At 37.1% G+C, this 16,377-nt stretch overlaps 1 protein-coding gene across 1 annotated transcript; it reads right to left on the bottom strand.

The window, feature by feature from the left end:
- Nucleotides 1-9,249: 9,249 nt before the first annotated feature.
- LOC145002492 (uncharacterized) lies at nucleotides 9,250-11,544 on the bottom strand. Its single transcript, XM_078961750.1, has one exon. It carries the CDS (start codon nucleotides 11,542-11,544, stop codon nucleotides 9,250-9,252), a length of 2,295 nt encoding a protein of 764 aa, XP_078817876.1.
- Between the last annotated feature and the right edge of the window lie 4,833 nt (nucleotides 11,545-16,377).

The following is a 16,377-nucleotide window of genomic DNA, read 5'->3' as shown; positions in this document are numbered from 1 at the left end:
ATTGAATGATGCTTTGACACCAGTTTTGCTCTGATACCAATTGTAAGGTCCTGAAAATGGATCTTACCAGTGATCAATCAATCAAACAATAAACAAGAATAATAATGGAAGTAGAAGAAGAATAATATCAAGCTTGCACACATTAATAACTCAAAAAACATCACGTACGACTTGATGTTCTCTGGCCGTGAACTCTGAACTATCAACAACTACAAATGACCAAGACCAACCCTTTATATAGAGGACACATGCCGTCAACAGGGTTTACGTCCGTAAACACATACTCAGGCCGTAAACATATCAAACACCCTAGAAATATACCAAATGAATCAAAAGACCTTTATACAAAGTAAAGCCTAGACCAAACCACTAACTAAACCCTTCATGATATGACTATATGACAATTACATGTAATATTAGGCTAAGGATCGGCTTAGAATTTCATGATAGTATGCTAGGAGAGATGCTTGTATATGCCCATTGATTGAGCTTTTTGAACTGCATTATTGTATGGATTCAAATATTGGATAAAATGGCCTGATTTAGTTATGCTTTGGTTTGGATAACTTGATGTTTGAATACTGCTTGATTTGTGCTTTTAGATACCTCTACTAATATCATTTAACTATTATGTGAATACGTAAGGTTACATGTTACATGGATTAGATAACTCTGGAAGGTTAGGTTTAACTTTATTTTGTAGATCTTTTCTAAGTCTAATTGTTGTAGTGTGAAAACTTGCAGTTGAAGAACAATCTACTGCCTGTGGCATGCAATTATATTTATATGGTAATTATTAGGTACTAGAGTGAGTCTTTTCTACAGCTGATGGCGGAGAGAGGTGTGAAAGGAGTCTTAGGTAAGCATATGGACTATTTTTAGCTTGATGTTTATGTTGTTTAGCGATATGTATTCGTATAAGAATAGGTGTATGTAAGGCTGTAAACGAACCAAATGAACACGAACAAGGTCTTGTTCATGTTCGTTCGTTTAAGTTAGCCGAACAACAAACGAACACGAACGGATAAACGAACGAGATTTTCTTGTTCATGTTCGTTCGTTTAACAAATTACTTTGTTCATGTTCGTTCATTTATGTTCGTGAACATGCTAAACGAACATAAACAAACAAACATAAACGAACAAAGATAAAAAAACACAATTGAACATATATGAACATAAATGAACATATAATATAGCAATATAATAAAAAATAATTGAATATAGATGAATATAAATAAACTTAAACGATAAACGAATGTAAATGAACATCATAAACGAACGTTCACGAACATAAATGAATGAACGCGACCATTGTTCATGTTCGTTCATTTAAGTAAATGAACGATAATTTTTGTTCATGTTCGTTCATTTATTAAATAAACGAACATAAACGAACTTCCCGCCGAACAGTTCATGAACGGTTCGCCGAACGTTCAGTTCGTTTACAGCCCCAGGTGTATGTGATTAGATAGGATAGATATGGACATAAGTGGTTATTTAGAGGACCCGAGATGATTCTTGAGGAAAGTATGGATAGGTGTGGAAGATAATATTTGGCCCGTTCTACTGGAAGGACAGGATCCGTACTCGAATCAAGGAACACTTAGGGGATTCTAAGAAACTATTTAAGTTAAGATGACATGGTTTGGCACCATTATTCATTACAGTGTATTTCCGTCTTTATTGGTTTATTAGTTATGGTCGTTCATCCTGAGGATGGGTCTGGTGATTATTTGTGCCTTAGTGGTATTGTCTATTTGGGTTTGAATGGTGTAGAGCGTATGAGTTAGATGATTAAGGTAATGTTATTCGAGTCGCAGGACTCAAGAAGGAAGAGACTGTGACGACTTGCTCGAGGATTGTAGCCAGAGGCTAAGTGATTGGCAGATGGATTGGGATGTCACTATTTTTCAAGAGAGGTTATGTTCTTCTAGCTTTTTATGTTCGGAGGAAAGGGGACGAATACATGTGATTCTTAGAGTTGGGGTGTAGACCAATCATGGGGCTAGATAGTATGGATTTTAGTGGTAAGTGTGGCATTATGGCAATGCACAATAGGATTCTTGTGGTATTATGTCCTTGAGATGAGATCAACGGCCTGCTTTATTTAGAAATAGTTATGTCAGGTGCTAGTTGATTGTTTCAGGGAACATGGGAAGTGATCGGTAATGAAAACTTTCATTTTCATTCATGTATACTGACTATGAGGATGATGCGTCTTTTATTTATGAATGGTTCTCGTAATGAATGGATGGATGGGTATTTGTAGGCAGGGTGTGTGGTAGTCCATTCGCTTTCAAATCAAGGATAAGTGCTATGAATGGATTGTTAAAATTATTGCTTATACACATGCATGGGATTCTTGATGTTAGAAACGGATTTGATTGGAAAGTTTTTGAGGTATCTATCTGAGATTCATAATACCTTTTAGTTTTCTTAGTCTTTATTTGGAAGACTATATTGTGTTGTGTTATACATTCCAAGGGACATGGATGCTATGAATATTGTTGAGCTAGTTTGGGATTTGGTATGTTTGCAATTTTAGTTGGTGGTAGTTCAAAACATAAGTAGGGAGGACTAGGCCTTCTGTTGGGAGGATCATCGATTTGTTGGAGTTTATGGTTCCGACATCATAGGTCACAGATATTTGCAAGGTATGTGAGATTTTGGTTCCAGATTAGGTGAAAACGGGGTACATGGTAAGTTGCTATCAGATGTATGTGCTTAGGAATACAGGAGTTGTCTTCATTACAGGAAGTTGTTGTACAAGGAGCTTACTATATCCAGTTGCTCTTTCGGGGTCACCGATGATTAGGTCAAGAGGTGTATGGGCCACTTGCATTGAGTATTAGTTATTATGGGATTTTTTAGCTTGTTGCACAGATTGCTATCTATAGTCTAGGATGAGAAGTTGAATATATGTCAATCAACTTTAGAGTTGGTATGTGTAGTTCCTCATGGGCTTTATAAAGTAGTGTATTGGATTCGTGGATTAGTTGTCAATGCATTCTCGATCATTGGCCATTTCATTCATCGTCAATAGTTGAGGTTCTTCAAAAGCTTCGAGTTGTATCATTGGAAGCTCAATAAATGCACCAGACTATCGTCAATCTGTACATTCTACTTTTGGTTTGTGGTATGGGTACTGACTATGGAAGTATTGTTAATATTCAGCTTCAATGTGGCATTTGTCCTTGGTTATTGGGAGTTCGCACGTCGGAGCAGTATTATTTAATTTTTCTGGTGTGGCTTGGGATCTATGCAGAATCCAATTTTGGCATATTGTGTCGACATAGTTGGTATTTGGATTGATCCGACCAGGGTTTTAGCAGCATCTCTAGATAACTTTGGAAGTTTTATCAATCTAGTTACGTAGTGGCGAAATCTATTCAGTTTTAGTTAAAAGGTAGGATCTTGTTTCAATAATTTATTTGGATGTTTATATTAATAGTTGAGGTTCATCATTTAGCACTTCACCCTTTGGGTAAGGTTATGAGGAAAACGGTATGTAGTAGATCTAGGGTTGGTAATAGGTTATCTTGAGAGTGTATATTATGCTAAGTTCATTAGATATTGTTATTAAGGGTATATGTCAACTAAACAAGATAGCAAATGAGCACTTGGTTCAGATTCTAGGCATGGTTCTTATTTGGTTATATCCTTTGGATTGGAACAAGAGTATAACAACCTATCACATTCTCTGGTTATGTGTGATCATGTTTTTGTTTGATTTTGCGTTAGTTGCATCCTGTTACGTGAAAGGAATTACACATTATATAAGTGTATGACTCATGGGGTGCTTGGTTAGTGTTGAGAGAGATGTTGATTGGGTTCTTGCAAGTTGGTGGGTTGATGGTTGTGTATCATTAGGCCCTTGTGGTGCCGGTCGTGAGTCTTCAGGTCAATGAGGGAGTGACATCAAGATCAGTGTAGTACCATGAGCCTATCATTTTATTGGTTAGAAGGTGTCACAATGTATCGTGAATCAGTGGTTGTATGATTCATATGGGTGGGACCAAGTAGTCATTTAATTGATACTCTTAGGTCTTAGATCGTTAGTCTTATTGGCATGTTCGAGTGTTAGTGCATTGATTGGAAATTGGGTGACTCAGTGACCAGGTGGTTTGGATCAAGGGGACATAAAAGGTTTGTTGGGAGTATTAATTATGCATTAGAAGTCTCTTGCAAAATTTTTGCATTATGAACCCCACTTGCTTGCGCACCATCTATTAGGAGCTTGAGTACCAATGTTGGGTATCGGTTCTGAAATCTTGATTCATGGAGTTTTTTGTAAATATATCCAGTGTCATGTCAGGTGGATGTACACCTCAATTGATGAGGGATTTGGATGCAACGTGAAATGCTTGGATTGACCACAATTATAACTCACATAATCAGTGGGTTGGTGATGACTTGTTGATAATTCAAGTGATTATTTAAAGTTGTTGTGCATAATCTCCGGATTAGGATTGGGTGAAATTCATAATCGATATATTTTGAGTATTCCTTCTACATGGTTGAGTGGTGTTCCTAGTCACGAACTAGGGATGCGTACGATGAATGAAGATCAACAGTCTTAGGGAATAATTTATGGGGTGTAAATTGACTAAGTTCTAGTTTTCTAGAATTTTTCCCTCCTTGATTGGTTGTCGCTATGATTTGAGGTCTTCTAGTTGTAAAGAGTAACGTATTTGTTTCAATTCTCAGGCAGAGCAATTGGGTTTCTTTCATTGGCCGAGGGTAGAGCGTTAAGGCTCATTCTTTCGGAGGGATAATTGATTTCTAGTAAGATGGGGTTTGTATGGTAGGGTTGGAAGTTAGTAGTCTATATGGGATGAATCTTCAATCATAAAGCAATTCAGGAAGTTTGGGCAGGTTTCACTAGGGTGGCAGAAGAAGTACTAAGGAATGATTTCAAGGATGAAATCTAACTAAAGTGGGGGAGAGTTGTAACATCATGTTTTGGGACATTTCTTAATTTAGGGTTTGTGGACTGTAATTCGACCATCTAAAGGTCGTGGTTTTCAAGGGAATGGATATTAGACTCTACTAGATGTTGATAGTGTTGGATAAGTGACTTAAACCTTGGATTGTTCATTGGAAGTTGAGGGGTAAAATAGGAAAGGTAATGTTTTGGGCTTCTTGCAAAAATTAAGGATTATAGTTTGAGATATTTTTAGTCATAGGTAACTAGATATTGTTGTGGGGCTCGTCGATATCTTTCCTTGGATATAAATATCATCGAAAATGGAGTTCAAACGAAGAATTTATGGTTGTATGAAGATAGATTATGGGAGTCTAGTAGTACACAGGGCGCCCACAAGAGAGTACGCAGGGCCTACTGATATGGGCATATTTAGTTATAAACTTCATGCATTATCTTAATACTTTATGTTGATTTTATCTCATTTAATGAACAAAAGGTGCTTAATTAATTTAGAATTTCATTTTTCAGCAATAATGACATGCTCAGAAGGAAAAGGAAGCGGAACTAGCGATTGGAGGCTTGGATATTGGATTTTGAAGAAAGAAGGATGTTGGTGGACAGCTTGACCCCTCGTCAGTGTTTTGGCCATATCTCATGAACCGTAACTTAGATTGATGAGATTCAAAATGTTCTGAAAACTAGACATAATTTTGGACGACTTTCATGTTTTGAGAAAATGCTGATTCCAAATGGACTCAACTATTAGGCCATCAACTCGCCGAGTTGGTCAGAAGTTTCGCGATTCTTGACTTTGCTTTGCCGTACACGGCATTTTAAGTGACGGACTCGCCGAGTAGGTCACTGGACTCGCCGAGTAGCCCTGTTTTGTGAAAATCTATATAAAGGGACTTTCAGATCGATACCCTAGCATATAGATGAACCCTTGGAGGCTAATTGTCGACTAAAGGTGCTGCTGGAGCGTGGGAAGCAAGGGAATCAACCCTACGTTAATATTTAAGGAGAATCAAGTCAAAATCAAGTTTACGCTTACCTAATCTCTTATTTGAACTATGTTTTTACCGATTGATTTCGTTTTTGAGCTTGTTTCTGCTGTAATCATGAGCTAAAAACTCATAACTTCTGTTTAGGTAGATGAATTTGTGAACATGGATTGATTCTTTGATTAGGATTAATTTTAATTGGCGATTATGTTTTATTAAGCTTGTTAAAGAACCTTATGTGTTAACAATAACTATTCTTCTGTTAATAAATTAGTAATTAAGTTGTATGAACATCTCTTAGTTGCTAATTTCATATGATTTACGTGACCACATAGTTGTATGTCTAGGAATAACGAATGTGAAACTAGAATTAACTTGAAGATAGGTAAGTTAATGTGTGAGCTTGTGTGATACACCATCAACAAGAGGTTAATTGAATCACCAATTTCATTAGCTAATTACAAGTCTTTCTAAACCCGAATCAACAAACTAGGAAATTCATTAATTTAGACAACTGGCCATTGCTTGAATTAATATGTTTTCTGAGGATTAGCTATAGCGAATGTGAATCTAATCACTTTAGTCGGTAACCAATGAAGAATTAATTTGATATATTTACCATAAAATCATCCATGGGAACAAATGATTTGAACCTAAACAGAAGGCCTTTTTAATCATTGAATTTAGTGATTGTTTATTTTCTTTAGCTGTTAGTTGCTTAGTTTGCGTGTTAGTAAAGTATTTAAGTTTCTAGTCTTGTAAAACTAGAGAAAACCCTTTTTTTACTTGTTTTATTTAGATAATATTAGCATTTATTTTAATTGTTTACCGTTCCCTGTGTTCGATACCCTACTTACCTGAACTAAACTGCTAATCGATAGGTACACTGCCTTTCGTGTGTTTGTCTTTGTGTTTAAGTTAGTAGGATTAAAACTAGTTCGTTTCACACACATCACCTACATTTTGAGGGTGGGATGCGTTTTTAGTGGAGTACGCAGGGTGTAATTCCGCAGTGTAAAAACCCTAATTTCAGGCTGTTCATCTTTATTTAAGGTATCTAACCCCTTAGGGGGTCCTTCCTATCATCAGCTTCCACCCCCTTGATCCTCTAAATCGAAACCCTAGTCTCTTCTCACTTATTTTGTGCATTGTAATACTTTATGAGCTTATTTCTCCATTAGAAGATGGAATCTTGAAGAACAAGGTGGTGGTAAAATGTATGGAAGAATGGTTCAAGTATATATCCAACAAGTTTGCCTCACTTCCGGACCATTGAAGGTAAAAAAATTCAAACTTGCTCATTGGTTTCATAGATCTAGTCATTTGTTATATTTGCCACTTTTTGGTCATTTTATTTCATAAAGTTTAGATCTTGAAATTTTGTAGCCTTTTTATGGATAAAGTTGGAAAGTTTATTCATCTAAACATCATAATGATCAAAATCTAAAGGTTGGAGAATTGGACTTAATGGATTAAGATGAGGAAGATGTGTTTTTGTTCCCTTTGAGGCTTAAAGACTAGATCATGGTTGTTTGGGTCATCCTAATGGATAAAGTTGGAAACTTTATCCATTATCGAGCTATTAGGAACCTAATTTGAGTATTGGATGGTTAGCCTTTAAGCATTAAGTGATTAATATGAAGACTGGAAAAGAGGCAGTACACAGGGCATAATCTGGGCTATGCCCAACGTAGGCTGGTTTCCACTCGTTTTCTGACTAAGGCTCTACGCCCAATGTAGAGCTAAGAGTACATAATGCATAGTTCAATAGAAGGTTGACTGCTGATTTTTTGACAAATTGACTTTTGGTTAACTGTAATGGGTTTAAGACTTGGAAGGGGCAAAAGGGTCTTTTTCCCAAAAAAAAAAGGTTAGCCCTGTTATTTTTGGACCTATTAACTTGGAAAAATTCCTTAATTGTTAATTGGGGTTGTTTTGGTTATATCTAGAGTGAGGAGCTTTTCATAGCAGCTGCTCGAGTGTGTTTTACCCAACTATCGATTGAGATGAGTCTCCTTACAGTTTTTACGAGTCGAATGCACCAATGTCGGCCCATTGGATTATGTTTGCAGTATGTTAGCTGTCTTTGTAAATCTTGCATGTATTTGGGTCTATATGTGGGACTGGGCTCACTATATGTGTTGGGCGGGGCCTATTACTTGTTACAGACCTGTTACCAGGTAGGGCCCAATGGATACCGGATGGGGCTCGACATATGTATGATATGTGGTATTTTGAGGAACTCACTAAGGTTCGTGCTGATGGTTTATGTTAAAAATGTTTTAGGTACTTCTCGTTCCAAAGGGGAGCTAGATGTCGACGTGACTGCATCGCATCCATCGGTGTTCCATATTTTGTGACTCGATTTGTACTCTGATAACTAGTAATACTATTTTATACTTCATGACTTTTGGAAATGAATGAATGAATGAATGGTTGATTTTGTCAGTTTAAAAATAAAATTTTTACTTAAAATTTTGGGACGTTACACAATATGGGTAAATTTATGACTTAGCTTTTTCTTTCTCTGATCCGATTTTGGCATATTAGTCTATTTATTCGGATGAGGATGAGAGTTATGAGCTTGCTACACGTCAAGTTAATGATGTGTTTTGTAGTTGATATTAGTTTGGATCCAAAGGGTTTACTGTATTGTTTGTAGGTTTTTCCCCTTCATCTGCTTCAGTTGACAGGACAGCATAGAATTCTGGACCTGGATTTCTCATAACTGTCCTCATGAATTTGCTGTTGGTCTGTGTCCTTCAATACCTCAAGTTTTCTGTTGGGGCTTATATTTTGGCAAATCACGAGGAGTTCTGTTGGGAACTTGGTTATCCTTGCAGCTACTTCAGAATTTCAAACATCCACTACTTGTTCAAATATAATTCTCTCACTAAACCATCTTTGATTTCGTGCTCATGGTTTTCGGATTAAGAGTTTTCATTCCGATTCTTTAATGTCAAGTCTCCATTTGTGGTGTTAGAGTTAGCACTATAAACACCAAAGGAAAATGATATATTAATTTGGAAGACTTAAAAATCAATCTACAACAGAATGCACCTACTCATACTTCCAATCACACCTAAAAATTAAAACTTATCTTAGCGTAAAACTTTTGAACACTCCACATGCTTTCTGAATGCTAATAATGCAGACTTGGTGAAGGGTGTTGCGATATTAGCTACCAGATTCTTGGTTATATTCAAGTCTTAAAACAAGCATGAAAGGAAATCACAATAATAGTGACATGATCTTCTGCCAAAAGAAAATAAATTACAAGAAATTTTTATCCACTAACTTGGAGAAAGAAAATTGGTGTTTAAGGAAATGGATCCTTTAAGTAAGCACGCCACTTGTCAATAAATGCCAACTCGTCTGGATCCAAGAATGGAAGTTCACAATCTTGGAGGATGTTGATTATCTGCATAGTCTCTCCAAGAAGCTGGGCTGCAGCATGGACACTCGCCTCCCTTTTCTCTATTACACTTGTGTGGCATTTAATTGCAATGACTTGAGGTAAGTTGGTGAGACATGCAGCCAATATATCAGCTATCATTACTGATAACTGCACAAATAATTCCTCTTGGCTAAGCTCTTCAATGTTGGTGGCATAAGAAAGCAGGATTGATTCGGTGATACGATACATTGAATTGGCAGAAATAGTCTTGCATTTGGAGTTTTCAATAGGTACTCCAATACCCGTACTTTCGACCTCAGCAACCATGTTTTTAGCTGTATCGCTCAACCATTGAATAATCTCTCCTGCTGTACTCACTTGAGGAGCAAAGTTTTGTAGCTTGTTTCCTAACCATTTGTTGTAGACTTCAACTTCTACCCACAAAGTTTTAGCTGCCTTTTGAATGCTTACATGATTATCAGTAGCATTGAGGGTTTTTTCCACAAGTTTGACATATACAAGACCTTCACTCACGCCACTCAGCAAGCAATCGACTATGTTCTTTTGGATGTTAGGAAGAGATATGGCGATGGTTGTCAAGGTTACCAAAGCTAAGCTCCAGCAATTGAGAGGCTCTTGTAAAAGTAAAGGTGGAACATGATGGTTGTCAAACTTTTCAACTCCTTCAAAACCTGTAGATCCCTTTAAAAGCTTCATAAGATTGGAGGGTTGTTGCTTTTCAGCCTTCTTGATCAAGCGATCGAACGATTTTGAAATCCGTTTCATTGTTATCCCAGCAAGCTCCATATCGTCTTGAAGTTGTAAAACATAATGGCTAAAGTTTTCATTTGTTTCATGCTGCTCAGAGTTTTTTAAAAACACAATACCAAATGCAATTAACATCGACTTCAACCACTTCCAACAACAGGAGCAATTAAAGATACAGATGACTATGAAAACTGGGATGAGGCCTATTATCTTGCATGCTACCACAACTGCCTTCTGAAATCCTATGCAAAAGCCGAGGATGAGGACCTCCAAATTGTGGACAAGAAACTTAAACTTGCGGCTACAAGAAAAGAATGGTATACTACTCTGTTTCAAATCAAATAACTTCTGAGTCCAGTAACCCTCAACTTTAAAGACTTTCATACTGTTCCAAACCCATTTTATGGACAACTTAAAGCTTAAGGCTGCAAAACATCTACAAAGTGGGGCAATAGTACCCAACAAGGATCCGATAAATTGTATTATGAGAATCACCATCATTGACCACTTATAATCCGACTTATAGTCCTTTGTACGTCCAACAGTGAAAAGCATAATAATTACTTGCAAGACAGTACTTAAAGCGCATACTACCCCAGAAGCAGAGCCTGTAGCAGAGCAAGCTGTCATAAATTGAGGGCTTCCAGTTCCTGCCATGATCCAGTAGTTGCTCACATGCTTCTTTAGTTTCTCAACAGTTAATCTTCCTGTTTGTGGAAGCTCTTTGTCCTTTAAAGCTGCTTGGTATTTTACTTCTAGTATCTGTTTGGACTTTACAATTGCTAAAGATGAACATGCATGTATCATCAGCAACATCAGTATCATAGCAACATAAATGATTGCTATTGACTGATTGTAAAAACTCAAATAGTTTGAATAATGATCACCACCTAACATGTGCTCCACTTCAGTGTTGGAAACAACACCGGTTTTTATTTGAATGCAAACATTCACAACCAATGTAATTACCAATACAACCAAAGCTATGATGTTTGTGAAAAGTTCCTTGCTATCCATGGTTGCTAGAGAAGGCAATAAATTAGCCATCATGGTGCACATAAATCCCATGCTTCCAATCTTTGCAAACTGGTCCACGTCACCTGGCATTACATTGCTTAGATCCATGGGTAGCTTCATTGCAACAGCTATTATAGAAAGAGAAGCAGCATTCAGAGTGAAGTATTTACATGGAAACCATAGTTTTCTGTTCCTCAAACCATGTATTAAATCAGCCACCATTGCAAAGCTGCAAAACAGAGATGCTATGGCGATATAGATCCCAATCCATGGCATAGGTTCACTGAAACTGTTTTGCCGATCTGACCGATATACTATCAAAGCGTAAGACCTCAAGGAATTTATCGAATCATCTGGAACATTACCATAATACTCTAGTTGGTTCAAAAGCTTGAGATATTCAGTTAGCTTCGAACCAACATTTATGTGCATCTCAGCGGTTGAAAATGATGATCTAAGATAAATTAAAGGTAGTGCAGGAAGATGGTTTAGATATGGAAATTGAAGGATTTGTTTTTATAGGAAAAAAAATTGCTGTTGTATTTCAAACTGTATAGAAGGAGTGGGCAGGAGGAACGTCAAGTGTTTAAGGTAAGGAAGTGAAAGACGAAAGTTGTGATATTGTCTAAACAGGTTGTGTTTCTTTAGGTTTTAATTGAATTAGTTTGACTGTTGTATGAGGTCCTTGTCACATCTAAATCAATTAGAATTTAAAACAAGCGAGATGGAAACTTAATAATTGGGGAAGAAACTACAAGAGAGTTTCTTAGAAGCCCGAAACTAATGCATACGTCTAATACTCCAAGAAAAATGAATTTAAAACAACCAACAGGCCGTCTGTTACCTGTTGCAGCTCTTGAAAATTTAACCAAGTTCACGCATGGTCAACATTAACAACAATTATTTTTTGTTTGCAGACAACTACTAACCATGAAAGATATTTGCATTTTAACAAACGTCGTACGACCAAATAAACAATGAACATGACATTAATAATCAGCATAGAAAAATATATCAAAAGTAAATTAGCTGCTATTTATTATTATTTTTAATTTTTTTCCAACAACCTCAAATTATTAATAATGCTAGCGAGAAGTTAGAAAACGAAAAAACATTACCATAGTCTTTTTTTTGAACCGCAACAAACTAGGGATGTCAAAAAGTCCCGTGGGACCCCGTTCCCGTGGGGGCCCGTCCCGTTTGGGGGATTTTTTTTAAAAAAATCGGGGGCGGGGGCAAGGTTAACCCCCGTTTTCATTTCGGGGGCGGGGACGGGGGTAAGCAATCCCGTCCCGAAACCCCCATGGGGACCCCATTAATAAATTACACATATATTTACATATATGAATTATATAAATATAATAAACAATAACATGATTTTGAGCTTCCAAAATTCATCAAAAAACATGTTTTTAAGTTGTTAGTATAATTTTTTAAAATGCCATAACTTTTTTATTTTTAATATATAAAATTGTGCTATAAATAATTATTTGTTAACTAAAAAATAACTTATTTTAACCTAAATAACAACTTCTTTTAGACCAAAAAAAAATAGCCCAAAATCAATCGGGGGTGGGGGAACGGAGGCGGGGGCGGGGATAAGAAAGGGGATTCGGGGGCGGGGGTAGGAACATTGAACATTCCGGGGACGGGGGCGGGGGAACAGGGAAATTTCGGGGGTGGGGGCGGGAGATGCACTCCCCGCCCCGTTTGCCCCCGTTGACATCCCTACAACAAACTTATATTAAAAACCCGCTAGGTAGGAGCTAGCAAATAAAAAATACAAAATTAAGGTAGCATATGATTATGCAACCAAGGAGTACAATTATTACTAGCCTTAATCAAGGAGTACAATTAATACTAGCCTTAACATTCTTAGAAGAAAACCAATGAAAGAAATGTTCTACAATAGTATAAAAAAAAAAGATTGATTCTTAAACTCGAACGAACCGAAAAGAACCACACTCCTATAGGACCCGATCACCCAAATCACCACCATGCACACAGACTCCACAATCACTCGTTCCATTCAAGCCGTTGGCCTAATATCAATCCAATTTACCATGTCCAGAGGAGCCAAAAAAGAAGGAAGCTTGAATTCAAGCCACAAATCAACCCATCTCCAAACATGTTGCGCTATCTCACATTGGAAAAATAAATGCAAGACATCTTCCAGACCCGACTGACAAATAGGACAAAGAACCGAATCCAACTCCAAACTTATATCCACCATAATTGATCTAAGAGGAAGACGATGCAACAAAAAGCACCATCAAAATATATTAACTTTAATAGGAACGTACTTGTTCCATCTCATAGCAATATTTCCCACCGGAAGTCTAACGGAATCAATTTGTCTTCTAGTCGTGTTAACTGAAAAAGTACCACTTGAACCAAATACCCAACTCCATTTATCCGGAATAGAGGTCAACACAATCGGCCTAAAAGACCCATAAGATTTTCGAATCGCAAGGCCTCCACCCGACGTTTAATAGACCTACGCCAAAGAAGACTCCACTCATCATCAGTCAAAAAATCATGAACAAAGGCCTTTTGTAAGAAGATAAAGCATAGAGCCTATTGAATTGAATCTTAAGCGAGACACCCCCACACCAATTGTCATACCAAAATATAGCCATAAACCCACCTAGCCACAGACCCACCTGTTGATGATCTTGTACCACTAATATTATTTAACTGTAATTAGATTAATTTATTAATCAATGTTACTTTGATAATATTAAACAAGTTACGGTAGTGCGGAATGCATATTTGTTAAGTTTGTTTTATATGAAAGTATATTGCTCTTTTGGGGGGAAGCCCTTGAACTGATGGGGGTTTGGCGGTAGTGCACGTGGGAGTGGGGTCGAAGGGGCGGCAAACCCTGACAGGGTCCAAGGGGTAGAGCCCTTGGATGGGATTGAGTTGGATTGGGGTTTTTTTTTTTTTTTATAAAAAGTGCATCAGAAATTAATCCATTATTTATAAATGAACCCGGTTTTGTAATCCATATTCTAGTCCCATTTTTAAGTTAATTTATAATTTTTTATGACAGTTTATAAGACAGGTTTTGGATTGGAAGTTATATTTCTGTAACTGTCATATGGCAGTTTTAAGACAGGAAGTTGTTTTCCTATTATATGATCATATTCAAAATCATTTTGGTACACAGTTTTCATAACATCTTTTGCATTCTCTCTTCTAGAAAACAGTGAGTTAATTTTATCCGATTAGAGATTTTTGAGTGTATCCTCGAAATGATTTAATTTAAAAGTGTTTCACGACTCTTATTGATCCAAACAATTCAATAGTCTATTTTTCTTACACCATCTCGAATAGCATAGACATCAAAATTGAATCCAACACATTCCTGTCATGTAAAAGGTTTATTGATCCAATAATTTTCTGCCACCCCACACCTCTAAAAGGGACCGAGAAGCTTAAAAAATCCATCATCAACTCTGTGAAGACTCTTAATAATTTCAAACTAGAGAGAGTCTCATTCATGTAAGAAACACCACTTCCATTTGTACAATAACGACATGTTAAAACCACTTGGGTTGTGGTGACTTGGTAAGGCATGTGGAAGATATGATGGATAACCTATTGACCCATGTTCAAATCCTAGCACCACTCAGCCCTTGTGGCCATGGAGGTTCGCTTGTAGTGAATCCAGGGCATGAGGCAAAGCTTTATGTTTGCAGCGGGGGATTAGTCGGTGTGCGAAAGCTGGCCCGGAAACCCTCGTTAGGGAAGTTCCCTTTCCAAAAAAATAACGACATGTTAAGGCATATAAGCTACAAATATCTAATCCAACATTTTCTTTGGAATTAAGAGCTACATCCAATTTCAACTGTTGGATAACTTTGTGACCGTCCTCCAAACCCCAGAGAAAACAAGATCTATAAGATTCCGGAAAATGACTGTAAATATGTCACTAGTAGATGATATGCTACTGTTTGTATTTCTGTCAACCGTAACTCAACCTCCAACCACACCACAATGATTTGTATCCAATATGGTTTTTTATTATTCACTTCTTCTTCGGTTCTCATTTGGTTTCACCTTCCCCTAGTTCCAAAATAAGGTACAAAAGTGTTTCTTCATATTTGATTCTTTGTTTTTGTGTTGGATTTTCCAGTTGTTTCTGTTTATCATCTTGTTTTTCTTCTTCATCGATTCTCTTCTCCTCTAACCACGTTGTCGGCTTCTCCCCTGACTTATACGAACTATAGCATCAACAAAAAACCTAATCTCACTTACAACAACAAACCCCTAATTCTTTCCTTTAACTCATCTTCAAAAAATCAAGCATATACAACCATTGTCTATGAGAGTACGTCTGTCTTCTTCCTCTTACATTCGCTAAGCCCTAACACCGAAGATTGAAATTCAATTGACCCTCCATTCGAAGAAAAACGTAAGCATTTTCCTTTATTTATTGTATTATGTTAGTTCGACCTCATATTCTTCTGTTCTTTGTCTTTTTTATTCTAGATTATCAACTTTATCCCTATACTGTGTTTTCTTTAAATGGAGAACTGTAACATCCCAAATTTCGAGGCCAAAAATTTTTTGTTTTTAATTAAGAGATTCATAACATAGTTTACCAAACATTACCAATGTCATATAATTTATTAAAACCATAACAATGTGTCTGAAAACCATATCATCAAAAGTAATGAAAATCATATTACAATCCCAAAAATGCCATGCGGAAACGATATGTGTGTGTGATGTGCTGTTACACCGCCGACTCCTTCCCCTTTGACGAAGAGGTACCTGAAACCAAAACTAAAACTGTAAGCACAAAGCTTAGTGAGTTCCACCATTATACCACATACCTTACAATCACATAGCATACATATTGTCGGGCAATTCTGGGGTGCCCGACCTACCCATGTCAAGCCATTCTAGGGTGTTGACTGTCCGTGTCAAGCCATTATGGGGTGCTGACTACCCATATTAGGCCATTCTAGGGTGCCTGCCTACCCTCCGGTCTATCTCACTCGGTCACAGGGACTATTGCACCCCTAGTACTATCACATAATAACATATCATAACATGCTGTCAGATATATCTAGGGTGTCCGACCTACACTTCGGTCCTGACAACCGATCGGGGGACTATTCCCCTCCTACTACCACTAACACATAGAACATAATATACTGGCACATAGAACACATCAAGTGATAGCAAACCAGACAATTATCACAAAGACAATCATCTCAACTGTAAACAATTACTAGTAAGCCGACCTTGGTG

Source organism: Lactuca saligna, chromosome 6, assembly GCF_052625555.1.
Source record: "Lactuca saligna cultivar CGN05327 chromosome 6, ASM5262555v1, whole genome shotgun sequence".
Taxonomy (NCBI): Eukaryota; Viridiplantae; Streptophyta; class Magnoliopsida; order Asterales; family Asteraceae; genus Lactuca; species Lactuca saligna.
The sequence above is the reverse complement of the archived record's forward strand: the minus strand, read 5'-3'. Positions and strand labels throughout refer to the sequence as shown.